This window comes from Mangifera indica, chromosome 6 (genome assembly GCF_011075055.1).
Source record: "Mangifera indica cultivar Alphonso chromosome 6, CATAS_Mindica_2.1, whole genome shotgun sequence".
In the NCBI taxonomy this organism is placed as follows: domain Eukaryota; kingdom Viridiplantae; phylum Streptophyta; class Magnoliopsida; order Sapindales; family Anacardiaceae; genus Mangifera; species Mangifera indica.
In genome coordinates, this window is record NC_058142.1 from 16,157,162 (window position 1) to 16,179,812 (window position 22,651).

Genomic DNA, 22,651 nt, shown 5'->3' on the forward strand with positions numbered 1-22,651 from the left:
GGGAAAAGAACAATTCCGTCCCCTAAATTTTAGCCTACTCTCAAAATTATACCCACGACAAATAAAAAATTCAAACACCCACCTATAAACTAACTTTCGTTCAAATTTTCAGTTAGAAATAAGATAAAATCATTATTTTATCTATAAGTCCTAAAACTTAAAAAATTTATATCATTTCTTCCCTTAGTTTAGAAAACTCACATTTACCCCCATGATTAAACTTTAAAAAATTCATTTTTTCTCTCTTTTCAGGTTTTATCTCGGTGACTTAAAAAACCAACAGACAATCGAAAAGAAATGAAGGTCTTCTCCAATGAAAGATGACCTTTCATTATCCAGATCTAGATGATGAAACGTCATCCAGATCAAGAAGACTTTACAAAGGACGATGTTTGACCGTCCAAACTCAATGATGAAGAGTTGTCCTTTATTGTCATGTCTGGACGACTATCATTCATCTTTTTTCATAGCCAGATTTGGAAGATAATTAGAAAACATCGGTTGTCGATCAGAAAGCAAACTTTAAGGATGAAATATAAATTTTTCAAACTTTGAGAATGAGTTGAGTATTAGTTTTTAAAACCCGGGGGCAAATGATATAAATTTTAAAATTTTAAGATTTATAAGTAAAATAACAATTTTACCCCTACCCTAACTAAAAATTTGGACTACAATTACTCCAGAGAGGGTGTTTGAGTTTTTTCAACTATCATAATATGATTTTGAGATTATGATAAAATTTGGGTGGGAAATAGTTCTTTTCCCTTATTTATTTACCATTAATAGTAATTGTTTGTTTGGCCATACCATACTAATACTAATAAATAAAATTATGTATATCTATTTTTAGTATACAAATAAATACATATTTGATAATTATCATTATGTAATTAGATTAATTTGAATTAAGAGTAAAGTAATATACATTCATATGATAAAATATATAATATACTTATTTGTATATTCAAAATAGATATATAAAACATTACTTAGCACTAATAGTCTTACTTAATACTAATAGTCAAATTGAATTCGAAGAGAATCCAACCATACTAATACTCAAATCTCGACAATCCGAACTCGAAATTCGATTATTTTATCAAATTCATGATGATTTTATGATTTTTCTAATCTTCATAATATTTTGAAAATGCAACACAACATAATTACTTAACAAGTTCATTGTAAAAGAAGATTTCAATTGCCCTTAAGGATTGTTTGGATAATAAAAAAAAGATTTTATGTATAAGAAAATATGGATTTGAGTTTCTTCTACTAATATTTTAAAATTAAACTTCTAATTTTTCTGGTATAATAATTATGACACAATTATTGAATCTAGAGTTTTACTTGATCAGTGTTGTTAGTTCGGTCTCTAAAAGCTGGTTCAACTCTGATGGGATTCCTAAAAAAGATTTAAATTATTATTTATGGTAAAACAGAAATATATATACAAAAGTTTTTGCTTGCTAGGAGTTGTGAGGAGGGAGAAAAAATTTAGGTTATATACTTGAGGAATTTCTTAGTAACAATCTTAGGACTGTGATGTGTGGCATTATTTAATAATCTATTTAAGTAATCTTTTATTAAAAGGAGATTACTAAAAAAATTATAAAGTATAAACTATTATTATATTTAATAAAATTTTGTAAAATTTAGTGAATATAAATAATTATTATGTTTGATTAAAGGTAAAATTTGGTAAGTATAAATTATTATTAAAATATTATTTTATTTAAATACCTTTGAATTTAATTATTCTAAAATATTTTTCATGTTACTTGTTATATTAATTGAAAATGAAGTTATTTTTATCTAAAAAAATAATAAGTAAAAATATAATTATAACAAAATTAATATTATCCTGGTAATATTATATTATTTAAGGTGAATGTAATACTCAAATTATCTATTATATTATTTGTTACATTATCATTAGTAATAAAAAATTATTAAAAAAATTTATTACCTAATAAGCTAAACAAAATAATATCAATTATAAAATATAGATTACCAAAATTTTTTTTAATACATAAAGCAAACTCCTCTTAAAGATAAAAGAATTTTCTTAAGGGGCGTTTGGTTTGGATAATATTTTATTACCAAAATAGAAAAATTACCTTGAAGATTGATTACTTAAAAGATTACTGGATATAAATGATTACTATGTTTGATAAAATTTGATATGTATAAATAATTATTGTGTTTGATTAAAGGTATATTACTAGTAAATTATTTTACTTAAATGTCCTTGAATATAATTATTTTAAAATATTTTTTATATTATTTGTCATATTAATTAAAAATAAATTTATTTTTGTCTCAAAAAATTAATATATAATAATATAATTATAATAAAATCAAGATTACCTTGGTAATCTTTAAATACCTAAGGTGAATGGTGATAATCATATTACCTATCACACCAGCATTGGTAATAGAAAATTACTGTAATATTTTATTACTGACAAATCAAATAAGAAAATAAAAGATAAATTATTAAGATAATCTTAAAAAACTCAAACCAAACGCCCCCTTAGGATCATTCTCTTCCCCTTTCTTCTTTCTTTTCTTTCAGCTTAGCTTATATACTTGGAGTGAAAGAGTGTTGGCATCATCCAGGAGCACATTGTGTCTAGAGATTTTGCTATGTCTACATGTCCATCCGATTGAGGGAGTATATACACCGTTTGAACAAGGTCGAGTGTACCGTCACAACTTTTTATTAAGTGGGAAATGTATTATCTGATTGGTTCAATTACTTTGCATTTATTGTGTTGACGAGACAATACCACTCTTTTACATTAAATATGGTTTAATTAGCTTGGCAAATAAAATGATAATTACATGGTATTAGATATTCTGATGATTTGAAGCCATGTTTGGAAGTGGACATGTGGTCATGATTGTATTATAAGAGCATTCTTATCCTCTTGGCATAAGTGCACACCTGTGACAAACTATTTAGTCACTTGTTTACTAGAGTACTCATTTGGTTTCCCTCAAAACCAAGGACATTAACATACCAATAGTAAGTTCACAAGTACAAATCTCAATAAGTCAATAGTATGTGATTATAACAAGTAATTACTCTTAATAACATCTAAAATTTTTCAATAATTAGGAACCATTGGCCTCAGCTCATCCCAATTCTCTTCTCTGAAGTATTCATCATCCCCTTTCTGCAAGCTTAAATGTGAAGCCATAACTGGATGTTGAACATCATTTGTTAAGCTCATCAGATGGCCGGCAAAGGACGAGTTATAATTCCTTGATCCGATTCCAGAGCTATATTCAATATCAGACAACGGCGCCTTTATCAACTTTTCACTGCTCACAGCAATTGAAGTTAACACTTCATAGCTCGCCATCTTCTTCGTCTTAGTATAATTATCTTCATTGACACTTGTCTTCTGCCTGCACTCTGATGCACTCCTCTTGTAATTAGAAGAAGCTTCCCGTTTAAAGATTCTGCATAATGTCCATACTTCCTGCATGCCACCATGCACACATTCAAAAAATATATATATATATCTATAAAAGAATAATATTAATTAATACATTCCAGGAATCTGATCTTACAGCTTCTTCTTGATCATTAGTGGTAAAGATCTGGCCATTGAAGGAGACATTTACGGTAGTTTTGGCGATGGCCGGAAGGCGAAATTCGTGCATCATCCAATCAGTTTTGGTTCCTTTACCTGCATTTCCTATGTAATAAACCAAGGATTTCTTGAGGCCAGCAATACAGTCATGGCGAGGAAACCCTAAAATGGAGTGAATAGGCTTGTCAATGCCAGTGGCTTTCCAGAATCCTGAACCTGTGGCTGTAACCCTATTCGGTCTCACACTATTCCTATATTTTCTCCCTCTTTTACAGAAATAATACCACTCCTTCTCTCCACCATTTCCACCTCCTGTGTACAAATAGATTCACGGAGTCTAATTATAAGAAAGTATTTATTAAATAAATCATATAATACCATCGAAAATCATATTTGATATCATATTTCAAGTTTGTTTAAGTACATTTTTTTCTTTATGATTAATTACATTAGTGGCTGTTGAATTATATATTTATACGATGACATACGCTAACCTTATATAGGCTGGCTTGTCCTATTCCTTTGTCACTTGTCCACAACTGAGGTTGCAAACAAGACAAATCAAACTCAAGTTTGAATAGCTTGGTTTGGCTTTTAGACTGAGTTTAAACTTAATATTGACTAATTTGATAAGTTCATCAGCTCATATTTTAATTTAAATAAAATATTCATAAATTTTTAAAAAATTATAATCTTATATTTATATCTTTAAAATCTTATTTAATCTTTTGAATATATGGGTAATTAATAAAATATAAGTTATTAATGTTTAAATGTAATTTAAATTAAGGGGTTTAATTTGTTTTGACCTCAAGCTCAAAATCTATATATGGAATCTAACAAAACTCTAGTCCAGTATTACTTGGTTCAGCTCGTTTGCACTCTTATCCATGACAATACAAATATATTGCACCTGTTTTGTTCGATTAGACTAACAATTTACTCAAGTCTATTTGAAAAGACTCATACTATTGGAGCAATACCCCCACAACCCGTATGAGATTAGTAGTGGGTTACAAGATTAGGCAAATCGGCCTATTCTCTCCACTATCACCACAAATCTCTTTAAAAATTTATTTTTGAATTTGTATATTCTAAATTTGGATAACTCTTTACAGAATAATTCAGATTACCACAATACAACAATTAATATGTTCAAAAAAATTTTACTTGGAGATTGAAAGTAATTATCTCTCAGTAACTTATAACAGTAAATTCAGTAGCTAGAAGCTCACTTTTGATATTTGTATATGCTTATAATTCCAGACTTCCAGTACAGTTTTCAATTAAATTTCATAATTTTTTCACCATAAAAGTCATCATGTATAAATACAACATTTAATGAAATTAAAGTAAGAACTTACTTGGAAGATCCCATGGATGATATTTATAGATATCAATCTGTTTGATCAGATGATCAATAAAAATAGCTTTCTTCTCCACTTTTCTTTTGAGATAAAACCCTACAAGTTCTTCATCTGTCGGATGAAATCGAAACCCTGGAAGCTCCACTTCTTCTTCTTCTCCGACGCCTCTTTTACGACTATCCAAACCATTAACCATTTTTTCCACCTCCATTGTTTTCTCCTCCTCCCCTCAAACGTATTCCATCCTTGATGGATAATCAAATTTATAGACAAAGTAAACATGAAGACAGAGACATTAATTATTTTTTATTTTTCTATTTGTTCCTAATTGGTCAATAGATTTGACTGTCTTTATATGATTTCAAGTAATAATTAATCAGGTTTTAATCAAAGACTTAGCTCGTACGGAGGAGAGCATGGAAGATTAATTTTGTTTGTACATTTTGACCAAGTAAATTTAGAAATTAAACAATTCAGTTAATTATGAATTGTGACATATAGATTTGAATATAGATTAACTTGCCTTAAAAGTCATTTGAAGGAAAAATGTTCTTTGACTAAAATGGATTTCCATTTTCTTCCATGGACTTAACTGTAGCATTTACCATGCAGAAAAATTAACTTTGTTTTTTTTAAATGTTCCGTATGACTAATAATAAAATCAATTTTATAAGCGAACGAGAGAGACTCGTGAAACTACATTATCTTTTCCACAAAATTTGTAAGGATATAATTCGTTAGACTGATTCTCCATCATTTGGAGTGCCTAAAGATGGTATTCTCTAACTTGTAGAATATTTCTTTAACAACCATCTCTTCAAGAAAATTTGTTCGAACAACTACGACTAGTGAGCAGTCGCAAGACTAACAACCAAAGGTTGTTTCCTATTTGCCTAAAGATGAGAGACGTGGGTAGATTTTTAGTATGAGGTAACAAGAAAACCTCTGATTAGTAGAGAATCACCTCAAAATATTTGACAATGACATCCCTACAATCTTCTATGATAAGGGGAAAATAATCTTCTCCTCCTCAATTAGGAAACATATTATATGTTCTCTTTTAGTTTAAAAATATGAATGAATCATTTGAATTATGTTTAAATAAGAAATCTCATGATTATCATAATTTAAACGTAATTTTCTCTCTCAAGTCTTACAAATATAAAAAGCTATTATGAGGGAGAGAGGGTAAGCATATACACACACACACACTCAGTCCACTTTGTGTATTAATCTTCTCCAAGTTATAACTTTCATGTAAGCATTAGATAATAGTTTCAATATTGTAAACGTAGACATTTTGATCATTAAACCGAATCACGTTAAAAGTTTTGTATCTTATTATCTTATTTTACTTATATCTCTTTATAGTAAATATCATGTTCTTATCATATCCTTATCACTGCAATCGTAGTATAATTAACTTGTGCAATACTTCAAATTACGTAATTCAATTAATAATGAAAAAACTCATCAACAATAATTATCTTAATTTTGAAAAATATTTTAATTATAAGATATAATACAGGATTAGAGATGTATTTAAGTCTAGTTCAGCCTAAACAGGATCTATTTAAGCTTAAATCCAAAATGTCTAACTTGAACTAGTGATAAGTTTGTTACAAAAAGCCGTTAAAAAGCTTTGGAGAAAAGTATAAAGTGTCATCAAAGATGAAGAAAAAAAGAATTATCAAAGAAAAAAGAAAATCGTTAAATAAGATGAATCTACTAATGATTCACTCGAGTCGAGCTGAGACTATCCCAACTTGAGTTCAACTCGTAAGAGTTGGTCCAATTATAAATGCGTTATTAACATAAAACTCAAGTAGACTACAACATATGAGAAGTAATTAATATGCCTAACTATAAATTTCTCATTTCATATACAACTAAAATTATATATTTGTATCTATAACTAATGCATACTCACAATCAAATTTGTTAAGGCCAAAAACAAGTTGTTCACCAAAAAATAAAACAAGCTTTTATTCTATATTTATTTTTCAATAAAAATATATGCATATACTTTTAAATATACAATTAGATATACAAATGATGTGTTATCATACGATTAGATAATTTTGAATTAAGATAAAGTTACTCTCAATCACATAATAATATATCATCTATATATTTAATTATATATTAAAAAATATGTATATATAACATTATTCTTCATTTTTTAATAAAACTATATCATAGTTTGACAGAGTTGTACGTTAAACTTTAAAATATCTATAATTAAAATATTTCGCTTTCAATTTGGCATGGTCAGTTAGACTCCAAGTTTATTTGATTTTGTTATTTAATCTTCATATTATATATTTATTTCCATATTAGAAAGCGTTTAAAAGGTAAAAAAAGGAAGAGAGTGCAAAATAAAGAAAACGTAGAAATATAAATGGTTTTCGGAACAAGGGAACTAAGCAAAAACTAGGGCTATCCACCGAAAAAGATTGTTCTTATTCCCTTTATTTTCAAAAATAAATTATATTAAATAAATTTCATTTATTAATAAATGTACATCTTTTCAAAATTGTGTTGGAAAAATACATTTGCACCTTTTAATACATGATAAAATCATACGAATATATTTTTAATAAATAATTTAGGTATATAGACAATGTATTGTAATATTATTAGATTATTTTGAATTAAAGATTAAATAACACTTAATGACATAATACCACATTATTTGTGTTGTATATCAAAAGTGTGAATACACATGTTAATGGATCATTAGACAAATCTTCCTAGAGCTTACCAAGTTAGTAGTCGAGCTCCGTCCCAAAAGGGTCAAGGTCATAGCCAAGTATTTTAGTTCGTGAGGTAAATTAAAATTTAAGCTTATATTTTTAAAACATTATATAATATCATTTTTCATTTTTATATATATTTTACACATTAATCTTTGAGTGAGATCACACGATTCACAATAGATTTTTTCATCAGATAACTTTTAATATCATAAATTATATGACAGGGGGCCAAAGATAAATAATTAGTAGATACAATTGTCAATTAAAATAAAATATTAATTTTTTTTATATATTCTAAAATTTTAGTTAGGGCAAGTTACTTTAATGGTTGCATTACAACCATGCCATGGAAAGGAGTGGTTAAACTCTATCGAGTAGGGTTTTTGTCGTAAAAAAATTTTATTTGATAACTTAAAAAACGTGTTTGTGTATCTATAGAACTATGATTTATCATTTTTCTTTCATATTATTTTGTCATCAATATGATAAATATCTCTTGTATGCATGCACAAACATAGACTAAATTTGAAAGTCAAAAATAGGTTAAACATTGAAAAATAAATTTCAAACTTTACAGAATCAAGAAGAAGAAAATATAATGGTAGTTGTTATATATCTAGCAACTTGCATAGACTTAGGCACTCTTTTAATGATTTAAAATTGTATAAAAAAATGTGACAAACTGTTTGTTCTTGTGAAGAACAAGGTACATGCATGCATGAATTTCAAGTATGGTAAGTTTTTGTCTAATCATTCACTTTCTAGAGTGTGAAGAATTAGAAGCAACCTTGCATGCAATTCAAAGTCTAATATTTATTGGTAAGGAAAATAAATATTTTATTATATATAGAGTTATATTTGATTGATTATTTATGTGATGTTATGGGTGGGTGAATTTTTTTTTTTTTTTACCATATACTAATACTATTTTGTAGAAACGGTGAGTATTAAAAAATATAAATAAATTGATTAATTATTGTGATATTAGGTTATTTAAGGCCAAAGGACTTATACCCACCCAAAGATTAGTGTTTTCTAACTTTTTACTTATTAATTTTGAAAATTTCAAATACTCATGAATCTATTAATTTTTGTAGTTAAGGTCAAGGGTAAAATCATCATTTAATAAAAATATTTTAAAAAACTAAAAATTTATCGTATTTCTCCCCTTAAGTTTTAAAATCTAACAATTCCCCCCTCCCCCAACCCAAGCTTTGAAAAATCACTATTTTTCCCTAAGGTTTTGATCTTCTTTCTCTAGTGACAATTCCTTCTATTTTTATCTCTAGCAAATAGAGATAATAATCATGCTAATATTATCTCTCATTTCATCAAAATGATGTTATCGATAAATTCTTATTAAATAATTAAATTTGATTTAATATGATTTATGACATATTTTTCCTCAATTAACCCAACTTATCGGTCGTATAAATAAAGGATTTTACACAAATAATGAAAATCCCTTTTTTTCAACTCCTCCAAGAACTAATTTATAACTTTATACCATTATTTTGTTAAACTTTGAAAAATAAATAAATAAAATAGTAAATTTGGGCTTTCAAGCAATGAATCAAACTATTTTATAAATATTTTTTATTTTCCCAATTACTCACACAAGATTATACTATCAATTCTTTTTTTTTTTTTAATCTTTATGTATAAGTCGACACCACAAATCTTATATACTTTTTGTTAGTGCAAATTTATGATCATCCACAAAATAAAAGATTACACTATAAGGAGGTGTTTCGTTCGGAAATTTTTTTATTATTAAAATTGAAAAATTATCTTATAGATAAACTACCTAAAAAATTATTAGATATAAATTATTATCATATTTGATCAAATTTAGTAAAAATATATAGATATAAATAATTATTATGTTTGATTAGAAGTAATAAAAGAATATTAATATATTGTTTTACTTGAATACCCTAGAGTATAATTATTCTAAAATATTTTTATGTTATTTGTTATATTAATTAAAAATAAGATTATTTTTACCTAAAAAAATTAATAAATAAAAAATAATTATAATAAAATCAATATTGTCTTAATAATATTTTAATATCAAAGGTAGAGACGGTATTCAGAGTATCTTTTATATTATTTGTCATATCATATTAGTAATAAAAAATTATTAAAATTTTTTATTATTTATAAATCAAATAAAATAATATAAGTAATAAAAGATAAATTATCAAAATAATTTTTATTACTCGTTAAGTTTTATGATTAAATATGAATACGCTAGAAGAATAAAAAAAAAGAAGATTTCCAAAGCCGTCTTAGCTCAGCGGTAGAGCGCGTGGCTTTTAACCACGTGGTCGTGGGTTCGATCCCCACAGACGGCGGTCTATCGTTACTTTTGGGTTTAAATTGTTCATTTGCTCTAGCAAATCTAACAACTCTCATGTACCCCCCTAGCTTCTGATGGCCCCTGTGACTTTGGAAAAGTATAAAGAGGCCCTTCTCGTTTATCTTATTCTTAAATTAAAGAAGTTAATATCCGGTAATCTAATTTTTTATATCATATTATATAATATATTTTTAAAAAATTAAATAATACAAAAATTTTAATTAATTATTATTTTAAAAAAATCACAGGCACCTTTAAATTTTTAAAAATTTACATATATATTCTTATTACATTATTATTTTCTCTAAAAAGATTTATTGATTCGTATTAATGTAATATATTGTATCATAAAATATATATCATATTATATGATATATTTTATAATACATATTATTTTTTATTTATATCATATCATATTACAAGATAAATATCATATGTTTTAAAATATTTATAACAACAGTTAATATCTCTTTTTAAACTTTTAATTTTCTACAAAGTTTTCTTTTTATTTGTTGACTCTCTTTTCATTTTCTACTAATACAATATTTTCTTCAACATACCAATTGAGCACGAAATCAAAATTTGTAAAAAATGTAATTTTTTTATCGTGTATTATATATCATATCGTATAATATCTGTTTTAAAAAATTAAATAATAAAAATTTTTAATTAATCATCATTTTGAAAAATTTTCAAACACCCACATATCTCCTACTATATTACCATTTTCTCTAAAAAGAATATTGTTTTGTATTGATATTATAAATTATATTATAACATATGTTCATTTTATCATATTAATTCAATATATCTTATGATACATATAATTTTCTATTTATGATAAGTATTATATATCATAAAATATTTATAATATCTCTTTTACTTGTTTTTCTTCAATTTTATACAAAGTCTTTGTTTCACTTGTTGACTCTCCCTTTCATTTCCCAACAATAAAATCATTTTCTTCAACGTACCAATGGAGCACGAAATCAAAATAATTTTCTACAAACTCACAATGAAAGCAAATCCTTATACAAATCAAACTGTAATTCTATAGGGCAGAAATCAGCATCGAAAATGAAAATCGGAACACAAGTCAACCACGAATCAAAGATAACCTAGAGTTTGAATCCATAAAGAAACTTCATAGTAAATGTTAAAAAAAATTACCACAACGCTCTTTTACTGGGTACAACATGGCCATTCTTGTGCTGTCGTTTATGGGGCACGAACTGTAAATTTATGTTTGGGAGCATAGTGTAAAATTTAACAAATAAAATATACAAGATGAAAAATTTATTTAGGAAATTGCATTTATATTTGAAAAAGGAATAAAACTTTAATAAATTAATAATAATCTATGCACATACAAATCGGTATTAACAGATAGAAATAAATTAATATATTAATATATAATTTAATAATTTTGAATTAGTAATAATAATTCGATCATTCAATTATATGATAATACATTAGTTCGTTTATAAACATCAATTTCCACGGTGTGTGTGTATATATTATACGTATATATAAAATCTTTTTAAAGTTTGGGAACCTATACAAATCATGAGTATGTATAATTCAATTCAAATTGTAAAGTTCAATCGAACTATTTAAAAATTATTATTTAGTTTGGTTTAATTTGTAAAATGGTTTAATTTAGATTAATAAATTTAAAAAAAATAAATTTTAATTTAGATGAATTTCAAATCATAGACCATTAAATATTTATATATAACTATATTTGACATAATTTACTGTTTAAATTTTTTATATTTATTCTATCATTTTCTTTACAAGCATATTATATATATTTCATATTTATTTTATGTTTATATATACTTATAAATAAATAATTTTAATAGATTTAAATAATAACATAAATTAAACCAACCATAATTTTTTAATTTAATTTCAAATTTAAAATAATTTTGTATCAACTCTCAGACTGTAACTCTAAATGGCCCACAAAACAGCTCAGACTATGGGCTCGACACTTGGAACCGCGACCGGGACCCTTTTTCTCAGGTTTAGTCTGCTTAATCTCTAATTTTTTTTTTCGAGAAAACAAGATGATCCAGTGTTTTGCATCACTACCACCACTCCATGCTTCTCACCATCACACCCTTCATTTTCTTCCATCTAGAATCACCGCCACTTTGCCATCTTCTTCTTCATCTCCATTCTTATCAACAACAACATCCAGAAGAGCAGCTCTATCTCTGTCAATTATCACCACCACTTTGAGCACATTAACTTTACCGTTCTCCTCTCCTATTTCTTCAACCGCAGCGGACGCCGCCGAGCTGTCGGAGCTCCCGAACTCCGGCGGCGTCAAGTCGTTGGACCTCCGCACAGGGTCGGGTCCAATTCCACTGAACGGTGACCAAGTTACGATCCTTAAAATATTCATTCAACTTAGTAGTGTTTCAATTTCTGGTTTATTTATTATTAAAAATTAAAAATATTAATTATTGTTTGTGTTCTACTTATGTTCAGTTAAATTTAATTTAATTTATTGCATATTTGATATAGAATTTAAAATGTTTTTTGTTTTTGAATGTAGGGATTCAAAGAAATTTCTTATTGAAGTATTATTGACAGAGTTATTTTGAATTAGAGATGAAATGAAAGTAAACAATTAAATGAAATAATCATGTGATGAGGTATCAGTTTGTCATTACCTGATAATAGTTGTTGTTCGTACATATAGTATTACGCTTTTTGAAACATGTTTTCAGATACAATCTAATGTAAAATCAGAACACGAACAAACAGTGAACAAATGTTGGATGCAGCTGAGAGTTTTGATTTTTATTAAAGCTTTTGAAAATTATCTTTGGAAATTGAACAAGGCATTAATTAGTGTTACAAAATCAGTTGCTTAATTGGGTGTTTATGAATGTGTTTGAAAAGGTTGCAATACATTACTATGGAAGGTTGGCAGCGAAGCAAGGGTGGCGGTTTGATTCAACGTATGACCACAAAGATGGAAGTGGTGAACCGGTTCCTTTTGTTTTCACGCTCGGATCCGGCAAAGTAAGTTGTATTACTATCCTGCATTGAAATATGGCTATGGTACCTTTGCTGAACATTTTATTGTCAATGCAAAATGTTCTAGTAGCCTAACTTATTGTGTTTGTTATTGAAAATTGAAATATTATTGTAGGTTACTAAATTATTAGTCTGTGTGCCTCAATATTGTTACATGATTGTCGGAATTGTTGCCATTGTGGTTATTGTGCTTTCACCTCCCACCTCTTGTTTATTCATTTTTGTATTTGCGATAGTATTAGTATTTGATAGATGGATGAATGGTTACTTTTGAGGCATATTTCATCAAACTGATTTCACCTTTTAGTTTGAAAAATAGCCCAACTTCTGTGAAGTTTTGAAAGTAGTTGTAAATCTCCTTACAAATTTATTTGAGGTTGATATCTGTCTATAGTTAATCTCAGCCTTATGAGACTTGGATGAATCATACAAATATATTCACTATTTTTGTAGTGCCTTTTTTGGCAAGGTTTATTATTTAATGAAAAGGTGAATTTATCTTGCTTTGATTGAGGTACGAATATGGCAATTATCAAATATTTGAATAGAGGTTGCTGCCCATCTTTTAAACTAAAGGGTCTGCCTATATCTTAGTTAAATATTGAGGGATCGGTGAGTAAAACTTCCTTCAACGAAAACATGAATTCTTGTGAAATCATACCAACCTTTTTGTTCGCTGAAATGGGAGAAGAAGATTCTTCTGAATGATCAGTGATCTATTTTCAATGGCGTGTAGTTAACGCCGATAGTAGTTTTTGGGTGAAAGGGAAGAACTAACACGTTGCCTATCAGGGAACTGCATAACTTTCCTGCCTTTTTTGGCACAGAGACCTTGGCAGTTTCTGCACATAGGACCTTTTACACATGAACAAAAACCAGTTTGAAAAAGGGTCATAAATGAACTCTGATATATTATTATTTTGCATATCTTAATCTCTTATTATGTGAGATTCATTGCCTGCGCACTCATAAATGTATTTAATATATAAGTTAATAGTTGAACTTTTATGATATTGTAGTGTATATCAAAACTTTGAGCAGGTAATTCCGGGGATTGAAGCGGCTGTGAGGTCAATGAAGGTGGGTGGTATTCGTCGAGTTGTCATCCCTCCATCTCAAGGATATCAAAACACTTCGCAAGAACCACTACCACCTAATGTATTTTTTTTCTCTCAACACAATTTAATGTAACTTCATGCATTTTCTTTGTGTGCTGTCAAACTTGTCACTGTTGTGTTCCCTAATTGGTATATACACATCTATTTTTCTTCTATTTAAAAATCTCAAATCCCCATCCTAAAGTATTTTTCTATTTTTAGACATTCACTGGTCATTCTAGGCCTTAATTTTGTGGATTTGACTTTGTTTTCGTCATTGCTTATTGAGTCTCATTTTCTATTGTTCAATAGTTCTTTGACCGGCAGAGGCTGTTTACTACGATCTTCAATCCAACCCGTCTTGCCAATGGGGAAGGCTCGACATTGGGAACTTTGATTTTTGATATTGAGCTAGTCAGCCTGAGGCATTAGCGAGATCAACTTTCATGATTCTGAAAAATTGCTTCTAATGGTGCAGCAATGCCTGATACAAGGTAAGCAATACGCAACACTTTAATTCATATTTGAAAGCCAAGATTATAGCATCCTCGTGTATTTATAGTATGCTTTGTTTTCAGATTATGCTTGATGATTGTGAAATTCCTATGCAGAAATGAGAGTTGGCAAACAAGTATACTCATAAAAACTATACTTTTTTCTGAAAAAAAAAAAAAAGCAGTTTCAGAGCTCTTTATCGAATACGAAAGAAACAATTCGATAATTTTGATTGAGTACTTTGTTGATGATATGTTGAAATTTATGTAATATGCCTCACACTAGAACCTTATTGAATGATTTGTATAGCTAAATATTCATTTATCATTTGTATTTTACTGAAAAATTACAGGCATGGCTAGTCTGTTTTCAAGTTGCATTAATTTTTTATGGATGAATATAATAAACAATGTTTTCATACCCGAATTGGGCTGGGCTTCATCCTGTGAAGGGGCCGGTTCAGGGCAAGTGGTGACCGGACTGGTGTGCATGTAAGCGTATGAGATATGACATGTCAAGGTTGGAGAGGTGTATATACGTCCATCTATAATAGAATTTACTATAAATTAAAAAAAATGTATTAACTCGAACGGGTGTAACCCTAACTTTAATTTGAATAAACTGACTCAAATCTAATAAATCGTTGGAAAAATTTTGACGGATTCATTTTTTTTGATTATTTTTTAAATTTTTTTGACAATTTTTTTCATCTTCAACAATTTCATTGCCAATTTAAGTGAGCATAAACTAAAACTTAAGTTGAATTTTTAGTATTCAAGCTAAACTTAGTTGTGATCTAGAGTTGATTTGATTCAAATCCATCCGTGATTTCAGTTTATTCGACTTTACCTCAAACCAAATCCGGCACCACTAAAGTATAACCCAGATAAAACAACAGCAATTGCTTACTCCCATGTTGTGTTCATTGGGATTTTCTATCTAGAAATCAATTACCGACAAAAAAAGGAAGCAAAAAATTAGTGTTGGCTTTGGTTCTTGTGATTTTGAAGACAACGTAAAGGGTGGGGTAAAGTGACACCAATCTCCATATCTTTCTATGTGACCCAAAATTTGTCACATTCTTTGTATCATTTTTTCACCTTTTTACTTTACCAAACTTACAAACACACCCACTTCGTTGTTTTTACTAATTAATTAAGGGGAATATCTAAGTATTTTCTCAAAATTAAAAAAAAAGGGAAAATTGCCATTCTCATTCTTTTGAATAGGGTTAGATTTGATTTGGCCTAGACTAAATAAAATCTAGTTTTAGAATAGCTCTTATTCAATAAATTTGTCCGAAATTAAGTAGTTTAGATTTGAAAATAATTTAATTTTGAATTTAATTTGAGTAAACTTAAATTTGATTCATTTATGAAAATAAATTCAATTCTTAATTCCAACTAAAATTATTCAATCTAAACTCAAATTCGAATTTGAACAATTTTGATCAAACCCTAATTATAAGATCAAAATATTAATACTTAAATATTAGAAAATTAAAACAACTTCTTAAGAATGTTACAAAATATTGATCCCAAAATAATAGAAAATCAAAATTTTTTTTTGAAAACATTATAAATGATTAGTATACATGATCATGTACTTCTCTTATCCTTTGTATTTTGTGCTCCCCATCCTATTCCAAATCAGGTTTGTAATCATAAGTGAGCCCGTTCAAATGAAATGTTCTATACTTTCCATTTTAATTTTTTTAAATTTAAAAAATATAAAAATATTTAATTAAAAAAATATATATTAAGTTTAGAAAAAATTTTTTGAGTTGACTCGAATCCTCACTTTTGTTATCGAATTCAAGCAGATAATATCAAAACTTGTCAAATTTCAATTTAAATTAGTATCTATTCGAACTCAAAACATAAGGATGGAGAAGTAATTTAATGAATCCAAAATGGGAAATTTTGGTTTTTCTTAAGGTACACTCAATTGCACCGACCTTTTCTTTTTTCTTAATTCTATCTCTGCTTCTTCTTTAAACCTTACTAATCCTATACTCTTCTTTTTCTCCTTCTCTCCTTAGCACTCAAAACAGAGTGGGAGAGAGTAATTTTTTAACCAAAAACGAAAACCCAGGTGTTATTTCTTTCATTTTACTCCCAAAATGAGTCAGAAGCCCCTGATCTACGCCTTTGTCTCGCGGGGCACCGTGCTTCTTGCAGAGTACACTGAGTTCAGCGGCAACTTCAACTCCATTGCGTTTCAGTGCCTGCAGAAGCTTCCTGCTTCCAACAACAAGTTTACTTACAACTGCGATGGCCACACCTTTAATTATCTTGTTGATAATGGTTACAGTTAAGTTTCTCATTTTGATTTTGATTTGCTGTCATGGGTTTTATTTATTTATTTATTTTGATTGTTTGGTTTTATGAGGATGAAGATGTTTGAAATTGAATTGGGTTGTTTTAAATATTGCATCTTTATGGTCGTTTCGAAATTACATGGATATTTTTTAGAAGGTGAACATAAATTAGGGTTTGTAGTTGAAGATTAGGGTCAGATTATTGTGTCTTGAAATAGTAAAATTTGAGGGCTTAGAGATTTGACAATGGTTAATACTGGCTTTGGATAAGCTAACTGAGTTGATTGAATGAGTATATGCTTGTTCAAAGTACAAACTAAAACCTTTCATGAAGAAAGTTGGCTGAAAGAGGATGATGTTGTTGAAATTTTGTAAATGGTTGAGATGAGTCTGCAAAAATATTTTTTTGTTCCCTATTCTTTGTGTATAGATTTGAGGTCTGGATTTTGAAAATGAGGGGGTTTGAAGGAATGTGGATGTAGGGTTGGATTCAAACTCCATTGCTAGCTTGACTTAAGCGAGTTTGAAATGGGCAACTATAGCTCGAGCCATAGTTTTAAGATTTTTATCAAATTTGAGTCATGTTTTCATTTAAAAAAAACCTTAAAAAATTAGTTTAAAAAATATATTTGAAAATTTATGTAATCTAATGAAAGAAAACATTTAAAGTTGAATTATGATGAGAAAGGAAAAGAGTAAGTTTATTTATAAATGGTTAAGGGGAGTTGTTAGAATTCCTTTCACCTATGTATCTTATTTATAAAGTGTATCTTTTTAATGGTGGATTTTAGCAAATAGGTTTGCAAAAATACTAATTGGAAATATACACTTTAACAACTCACTTCACCTGTTATAAATAAAATCTTAACCCAATCCCAAAACTCCCCCATAGGTGTGAGGAATGTTAATAACTCACTTCACCTATTGTAAATAAGCTTGCATTTTTCCTTTCTCGTTATCATTGAACTTTCTTTCATGTTTATTTTATTAGAAAACAAATATTAAAAAATAATAATTAATAAGTTTAAAATTAATAATTAAATTTAAAAAATAGGACATTCTTGAGCTCAGCTCGAGCTTGGTTCATCATATGGAGCTCAAGTTCAGCTTTGTCAAAACTCATTAAGCTGAAACTTAGGCTCTATTTCTACTCCTTTGAGCCAAGCCGAGCTGAATTGGAGCAAACCCAAACTCGAGCTTAACTTGAATCGAATCCACCTCCTATGTGGATGTTAGCAAAGGAGGACTAGTGAGCAACAAGTATGAAGTCCAAAGCAACCAGCAAACCAGCAAGCAACAAGTGAAAGTCTAAAGCCTGCATTAGTAAGAGAGTGATTTTATAAACCAGTAATTAGTTAGGAGTATTTGATTGTCTATGTCAGCATAAGAGAAACCACAAAGCATTCTTGCTTCCAAATTCATTAGATATAAGATGGATGCTGGTGATACTCACTAGCTTTAATTGTTGTGACTCTGCTAGCTTCAATAGCTGTGACAGTTGTTGCATACCATCATGCCATGTGTGAAAAACCTTTTTCTCGCAGTTTTGTTGCCTTCTCACATAAGAGTAATGCATTTCTTCTTATTTAATTTGTCCATTTACTTTATTGGTTCTGTCAGCAAGTCAATCAGGGAAATTTTTTCTGTGGTTAGTGAAAGAAATATTTCTCTTCAGCAATCTCTATAAGCCTGCCTTCAAGCCTTTTGTGTTTAATGGTTTTTTAGAACACATTTTTCTCCTTAGCTATCCCTATAAGCCTGAGAAAGAAAATAGATTCTTCCATGTTTCGGAATAATGAAGCAAATTCTGAGTTTAGACATTATGTGTAAGTTCAAAAATATATTTAAAAAAATGAAATTACTTACACTTAATTCATCATGTTTTGGAGGAGCAACAGTAAGGAGGAAGGTGCCACCATGGCTAGGACGATACTATGTTTGGGGAGAAAAAATTAGGATTTTGGGGACATAATTTAAGAGCTTCAAAGCCATTTGTTGGTTGGTGAAGATGTTTCACTCTTTAATTGAAAAGAGATAATGTAAGTCATTGGTGTTTGTAGCAGAGAGATGTCAAAAAAAAAAAAAAAAAAAAGAAGTGGATGGTCTTTGTGTAATAAAATTAGAAATATGATTTTGTGTGATAAAGTAGCAAAATAAAAGCCGAAGATATGTAACATCAAATGGATCTAGTAATGTCTCAAGACTGAAATTCGTAATTCTCAGCACTATATCTCTTATATGTAAATACCCTCAATTTAGTATTTGTAACTAATCGATCATTGTGTTATAATACACCTTCTACATGTTGTGTTGGCTGTGAAATATTCTTAACCTGTTGTTGTTTACAAAACTACTCCTTTCTTATGAATATATTTTACTGCTGAAAAGGTCTTTTTTGTGTTTCTTTTTTTCATGTGTCAATAATGTGGTGTCATTTGGGGGGTATATCTCATCATAAGGTGAGCAGACATCACCCACTAAAGTAAGAATCTTATTACATGTTTTAATGGGTGATGTTACTCATCTTACATTGGGTGATAGTCCATTGTCATATCACATTATTACCATAATGCCTTAAAACCAATCACATGACATTGCACAGTTCTTGTGCTGCCTGTTGCTTTGCACAAGGTGGATGGTGGCGTTCACTACAACAATTTTATATTTCCATATATGCACATGATTAGTGTTTGGTCCTATTGCAACTTGGAGTGTGGAAAGAGTCACACTTTGGTGAATACATCAACTTGATAGTCCAAAGAATTCAAATGGTTTATTTAATTGTCTTGATAGTGTAAGATTTCGGGTCTAGGAAATAGAAGAAACAAGCCCAAAATAGTACTGCTTCCAAAAACAGCAATTGTAGCCCAATAACTTGAATAGAAAACTAATTAAATAGCTACGTGTAAGAGGATAGCCATGTCGAAAATCTTCTAAGTTGGCATGAAGCTCCAAAAGTGTAAATTGTAACATAAGGAGGAGCCAATTGAACATATTCTCCCCAAATTTGTTAAAAAGTATTCTTGGGAAAAGAAATAGAAGACGGAACTATTTTTCAAAATTTTGCAATCATTCTCTTTCTTTGTATTCTCTTGATGCACAAAAATGTTTCAATACTTTATTCTTCTGATCGAGATGGTATTCATATAAAATTAGGGGGAAATGATCTAAATGGTCTCCACTTTGTTTTAGAATTCACACTTGCTTTTGCTTGATGCTGACCAGAAATTTCATGTGGCCATCCTCTATCATGATTTGGTAATTAATTTTTTTAATTATGTGTTTAGACTTCAAATGCATTTCACTTAGTTAGTTTTTATACCTCTTGGGCCTAAATTCCTGTGTTTACACTAAAAACTATTTAAGTTATTTGTAAGTGTTTCACCTATTGTTATATATTTGTTTACTTGTGTATAATGTTGAAACTTTGAGGGAATTTCTAGGCATCACACCTTGGTATTTTTTTTCCGATATGACTGTTCTGTATTATGGTAGTTCATCTACTGTATACATTCTCCTTGGAAGTTTCATTAATGTCCCTTGATGTAGAGTTGAATTATAGGCTGACCTATCTGGTTTGAAGAATAGTTAAGACTTCTCAAGAGGAAATTTCTGATGGAATTTGTGAAACTGCATGGGTTATGTCTAAAAGTTTAGAGGGAGTTCTATTAAAAATTTTCATAATTGAAAGGAGATAGTAATTCTTAGGAGTCTGTCTTGTACTTGAACTTCAAGGGAGCTCAATGTAATTTTTCTTTCCTTATTTCTCTTTCTTTTATCATAATGATGGATTGGCTGACTTTTCCATATTACAGCATATTGTGTGGTTGCAGATGAATCAGTTGGAAGACAAATACCTATTGCTTTTTTGGAGCGTGTCAAGGATGACTTTGTTTCAAAATATGGTGGTGGAAAGGCTGCCACTGCTCAAGCCAACAGCCTTAACAAGGAATTTGGGTATTCTATTCTGGTTAAATATGAAAAACACATAATGGGAATGTTTCTTGTCATTGAAGTTGACATAATATAATATTCATTGCAGTCCAAAATTGAAAGCTCATATGCAGTACTGTGTTGATCATCCGGAAGAGATAAGCAAGCTTGCAAAGGTGAAAGCACAGGTTTCTGAAGTCAAAGGTGTTATGATGGAGAATATTGAAAAGGTAGTGATGCTTTGCTTGGTTGCAGTAGAAATTTTCCTGGGATTTGGTTGCCTGGAAATGTAGCTTTAATATTGTTTCCGATTACATTGAGATGCAGTGTCCGTGGAACACATGTATGCACATGCAAAAGGAGGAAAAACTTAGTCATCTAATTGGTTGGAAATGTAGAAAAAACACATACATGAGCAAATGAATGAATCTGTAATTCTGAATAAGACGATACTATGCAAGTGACTTATGTTTCTATTTGGGAAAAAATTGGTTGCTGCATACTTAATGCAGAGTGCAACATTCTTTTGTTAAATCTTTATAGCATGTTTTACCCTCTGAACTTTTCATAGGTTGCTCCCCATATTCCATTTTTATCTTGTAATTCATGAGAATTCCTTGGATAATCCTCACAGAAATTGTCTGTGGTTTGATGCAGGTTTTAGATAGAGGGGAAAAGATTGAGCTGCTCGTGGATAAGACTGATAACCTTCATCATCAGGTTAGTGTTAGTGTCTCTGTGCTTTGGCATGTATGTGTTTTATATGCTTTGTTTTCAAGCTTAGACTCTTCAAGAATGTTATCCGAACAACTTCTTTCCTGTTCAGTGTAAAGGGCAGGTTAATATTATATTTCTGGCCATTCTGTTGGTTTGATAGAGATAATTATGCATTCAGTCTTCTAGATATATTTCCCTTCATAACAAGTGGAACCCAACTCTGAACAATTTTGCTGGAAAAATTACTTCTCTTGCAGGCACAAGACTTTCGTAATTCTGGGACCCAAATCCGGAGGAAAATGTGGCTGCAAAACATGAAAATTAAGCTGATAGTACTTGGAATAGTGATTGCTTTGATCCTCATCATAATCCTCTCTGCTTGCCATGGTTTCAACTGCGGGAAATGAGTAACGTTCTTCAAGATGCTTGCTTTGTTTGTTACCAAAGCTTTTGTGATATAATATTGTGGGGTAAAAAACATATAAATACGGATATGAAAATATATGATCCTGAATTTGTAATAATAGTGAAAATTTAGAAATTTCCCAACATTTGTTACCAGAAGGACATATTTTGCTTGTGAATGAGACCTCAACTTCTGTTTTACTCTTGAGAATCCTTTTGGTAGAAATGAGCTTGTTGTTTGCATGAAGCTTTCTGGAAAGATGTTAATTGTTGTTGTCAATGTTACTTGTTTTCTTCATTAGCACTTTCAGTAAGAATTTGTCTGATGAGCCAAATGGGTGGTCTGTGATAAATACCTTTTAAATTCTCTAAACTTGTGGGAATTTTTTTTTCCGTATCTATAGCATGGTTCACACAATCAACCAATCAAAGAGAAAGTCATACTAGCTTATGTGATTTACACATGCCTAATAAAATTTGTCTCTGTATGTGTATTAAAAGAAGTTTACTTGGAATACAATCCACTAAGATGAAACT

The 22,651-nt window shown here is 29.2% G+C and overlaps 3 protein-coding genes and 1 non-coding gene across 7 annotated transcripts; 3 read left to right on the forward strand and 1 right to left on the reverse strand.

The window, feature by feature from the left end:
- Positions 1 to 3,113: 3,113 nt before the first annotated feature.
- On the reverse strand, positions 3,114 to 5,186 carry LOC123219718 (transcription factor JUNGBRUNNEN 1-like). The gene is made up of 3 exons (XM_044641705.1): positions 4,970 to 5,186; positions 3,583 to 3,917; positions 3,114 to 3,491 (listed from the first exon to the last, which is right to left on the reverse strand). The coding sequence occupies exons 1-3, from the start codon at positions 5,181 to 5,183 to the stop codon at positions 3,114 to 3,116; spliced, it is 927 nt and encodes a 308-aa protein (XP_044497640.1). The 5' UTR covers positions 5,184 to 5,186.
- Positions 5,187 to 10,016: 4,830 nt separating this feature from the next.
- Positions 10,017 to 10,088, forward strand: TRNAK-UUU. Its single transcript has one exon. It is a non-coding gene; the product is annotated as a tRNA-Lys (tRNA).
- Positions 10,089 to 12,102: 2,014 nt separating this feature from the next.
- On the forward strand, positions 12,103 to 15,405 carry LOC123218295 (peptidyl-prolyl cis-trans isomerase FKBP17-1, chloroplastic). Of its 4 annotated transcripts, none has more exons than XM_044639668.1 (5): positions 12,103 to 12,483; positions 13,010 to 13,132; positions 14,189 to 14,227; positions 14,557 to 14,738; positions 14,823 to 15,085. In XM_044639668.1, exons 1-4 carry the CDS (start codon positions 12,166 to 12,168, stop codon positions 14,674 to 14,676), a joined length of 600 nt encoding a protein of 199 aa, XP_044495603.1. In that variant the 5' UTR covers positions 12,103 to 12,165; the 3' UTR covers positions 14,677 to 14,738; positions 14,823 to 15,085. The 4 variants fall into 4 exon arrangements, with proteins under 4 accessions (XP_044495603.1, XP_044495602.1, XP_044495601.1 ...); XM_044639667.1 differs by lacking the exon at positions 14,823 to 15,085 and adding an exon at positions 15,092 to 15,405 and having other exon boundaries at positions 12,117 to 12,483; positions 14,189 to 14,305; XM_044639666.1 differs by lacking the exon at positions 14,823 to 15,085 and adding an exon at positions 15,174 to 15,405 and having other exon boundaries at positions 12,117 to 12,483; positions 14,189 to 14,305.
- Positions 15,406 to 16,548: 1,143 nt separating this feature from the next.
- On the forward strand, positions 16,549 to 22,315 carry LOC123219234 (vesicle-associated membrane protein 722-like). Its single transcript, XM_044641063.1, has 6 exons — positions 16,549 to 16,676; positions 16,781 to 17,051; positions 20,875 to 21,016; positions 21,102 to 21,222; positions 21,650 to 21,712; positions 21,967 to 22,315. The coding sequence occupies exons 2-6, from the start codon at positions 16,862 to 16,864 to the stop codon at positions 22,114 to 22,116; spliced, it is 666 nt and encodes a 221-aa protein (XP_044496998.1). The 5' UTR covers positions 16,549 to 16,676; positions 16,781 to 16,861; the 3' UTR covers positions 22,117 to 22,315.
- The last annotated feature ends 336 nt before the right edge of the window (positions 22,316 to 22,651 follow it).

What these genes read in the sequence shown, in the direction of transcription:
- LOC123218295 (XM_044639667.1), top strand. Translation starts at nt 12,166, where the DNA reads ATGATCCAGTGTTTTGCATCACTACCACCACTCCATGCTTCTCACCAT. An exon ending in TTCCACTGAACGGTGACCAA is followed by an intron (nt 12,484 to 13,009) that starts GTTACGATCCTT and finishes GTGTTTGAAAAG; the next exon opens with GTTGCAATACATTACTATGG. An exon ending in TCACGCTCGGATCCGGCAAA is followed by an intron (nt 13,133 to 14,188) that starts GTAAGTTGTATT and finishes AACTTTGAGCAG; the next exon opens with GTAATTCCGGGGATTGAAGC.
- LOC123219718 (XM_044641705.1), bottom strand. Translation starts at nt 5,183, where the DNA reads ATGGAGGTGGAAAAAATGGTTAATGGTTTGGATAGTCGTAAAAGAGGC. An exon ending in TCATCCATGGGATCTTCCAA is followed by an intron (nt 3,918 to 4,969) that starts GTAAGTTCTTAC and finishes ATTTGTACACAG; the next exon opens with GAGGTGGAAATGGTGGAGAG. An exon ending in CTAATGATCAAGAAGAAGCT is followed by an intron (nt 3,492 to 3,582) that starts GTAAGATCAGAT and finishes GGTGGCATGCAG; the next exon opens with GAAGTATGGACATTATGCAG.
- LOC123219234 (XM_044641063.1), top strand. Translation starts at nt 16,862, where the DNA reads ATGAGTCAGAAGCCCCTGATCTACGCCTTTGTCTCGCGGGGCACCGTG. An exon ending in TCTTGTTGATAATGGTTACA is followed by an intron (nt 17,052 to 20,874) that starts GTTAAGTTTCTC and finishes TCCATATTACAG; the next exon opens with CATATTGTGTGGTTGCAGAT. An exon ending in CTGATAACCTTCATCATCAG is followed by an intron (nt 21,713 to 21,966) that starts GTTAGTGTTAGT and finishes CTTCTCTTGCAG; the next exon opens with GCACAAGACTTTCGTAATTC.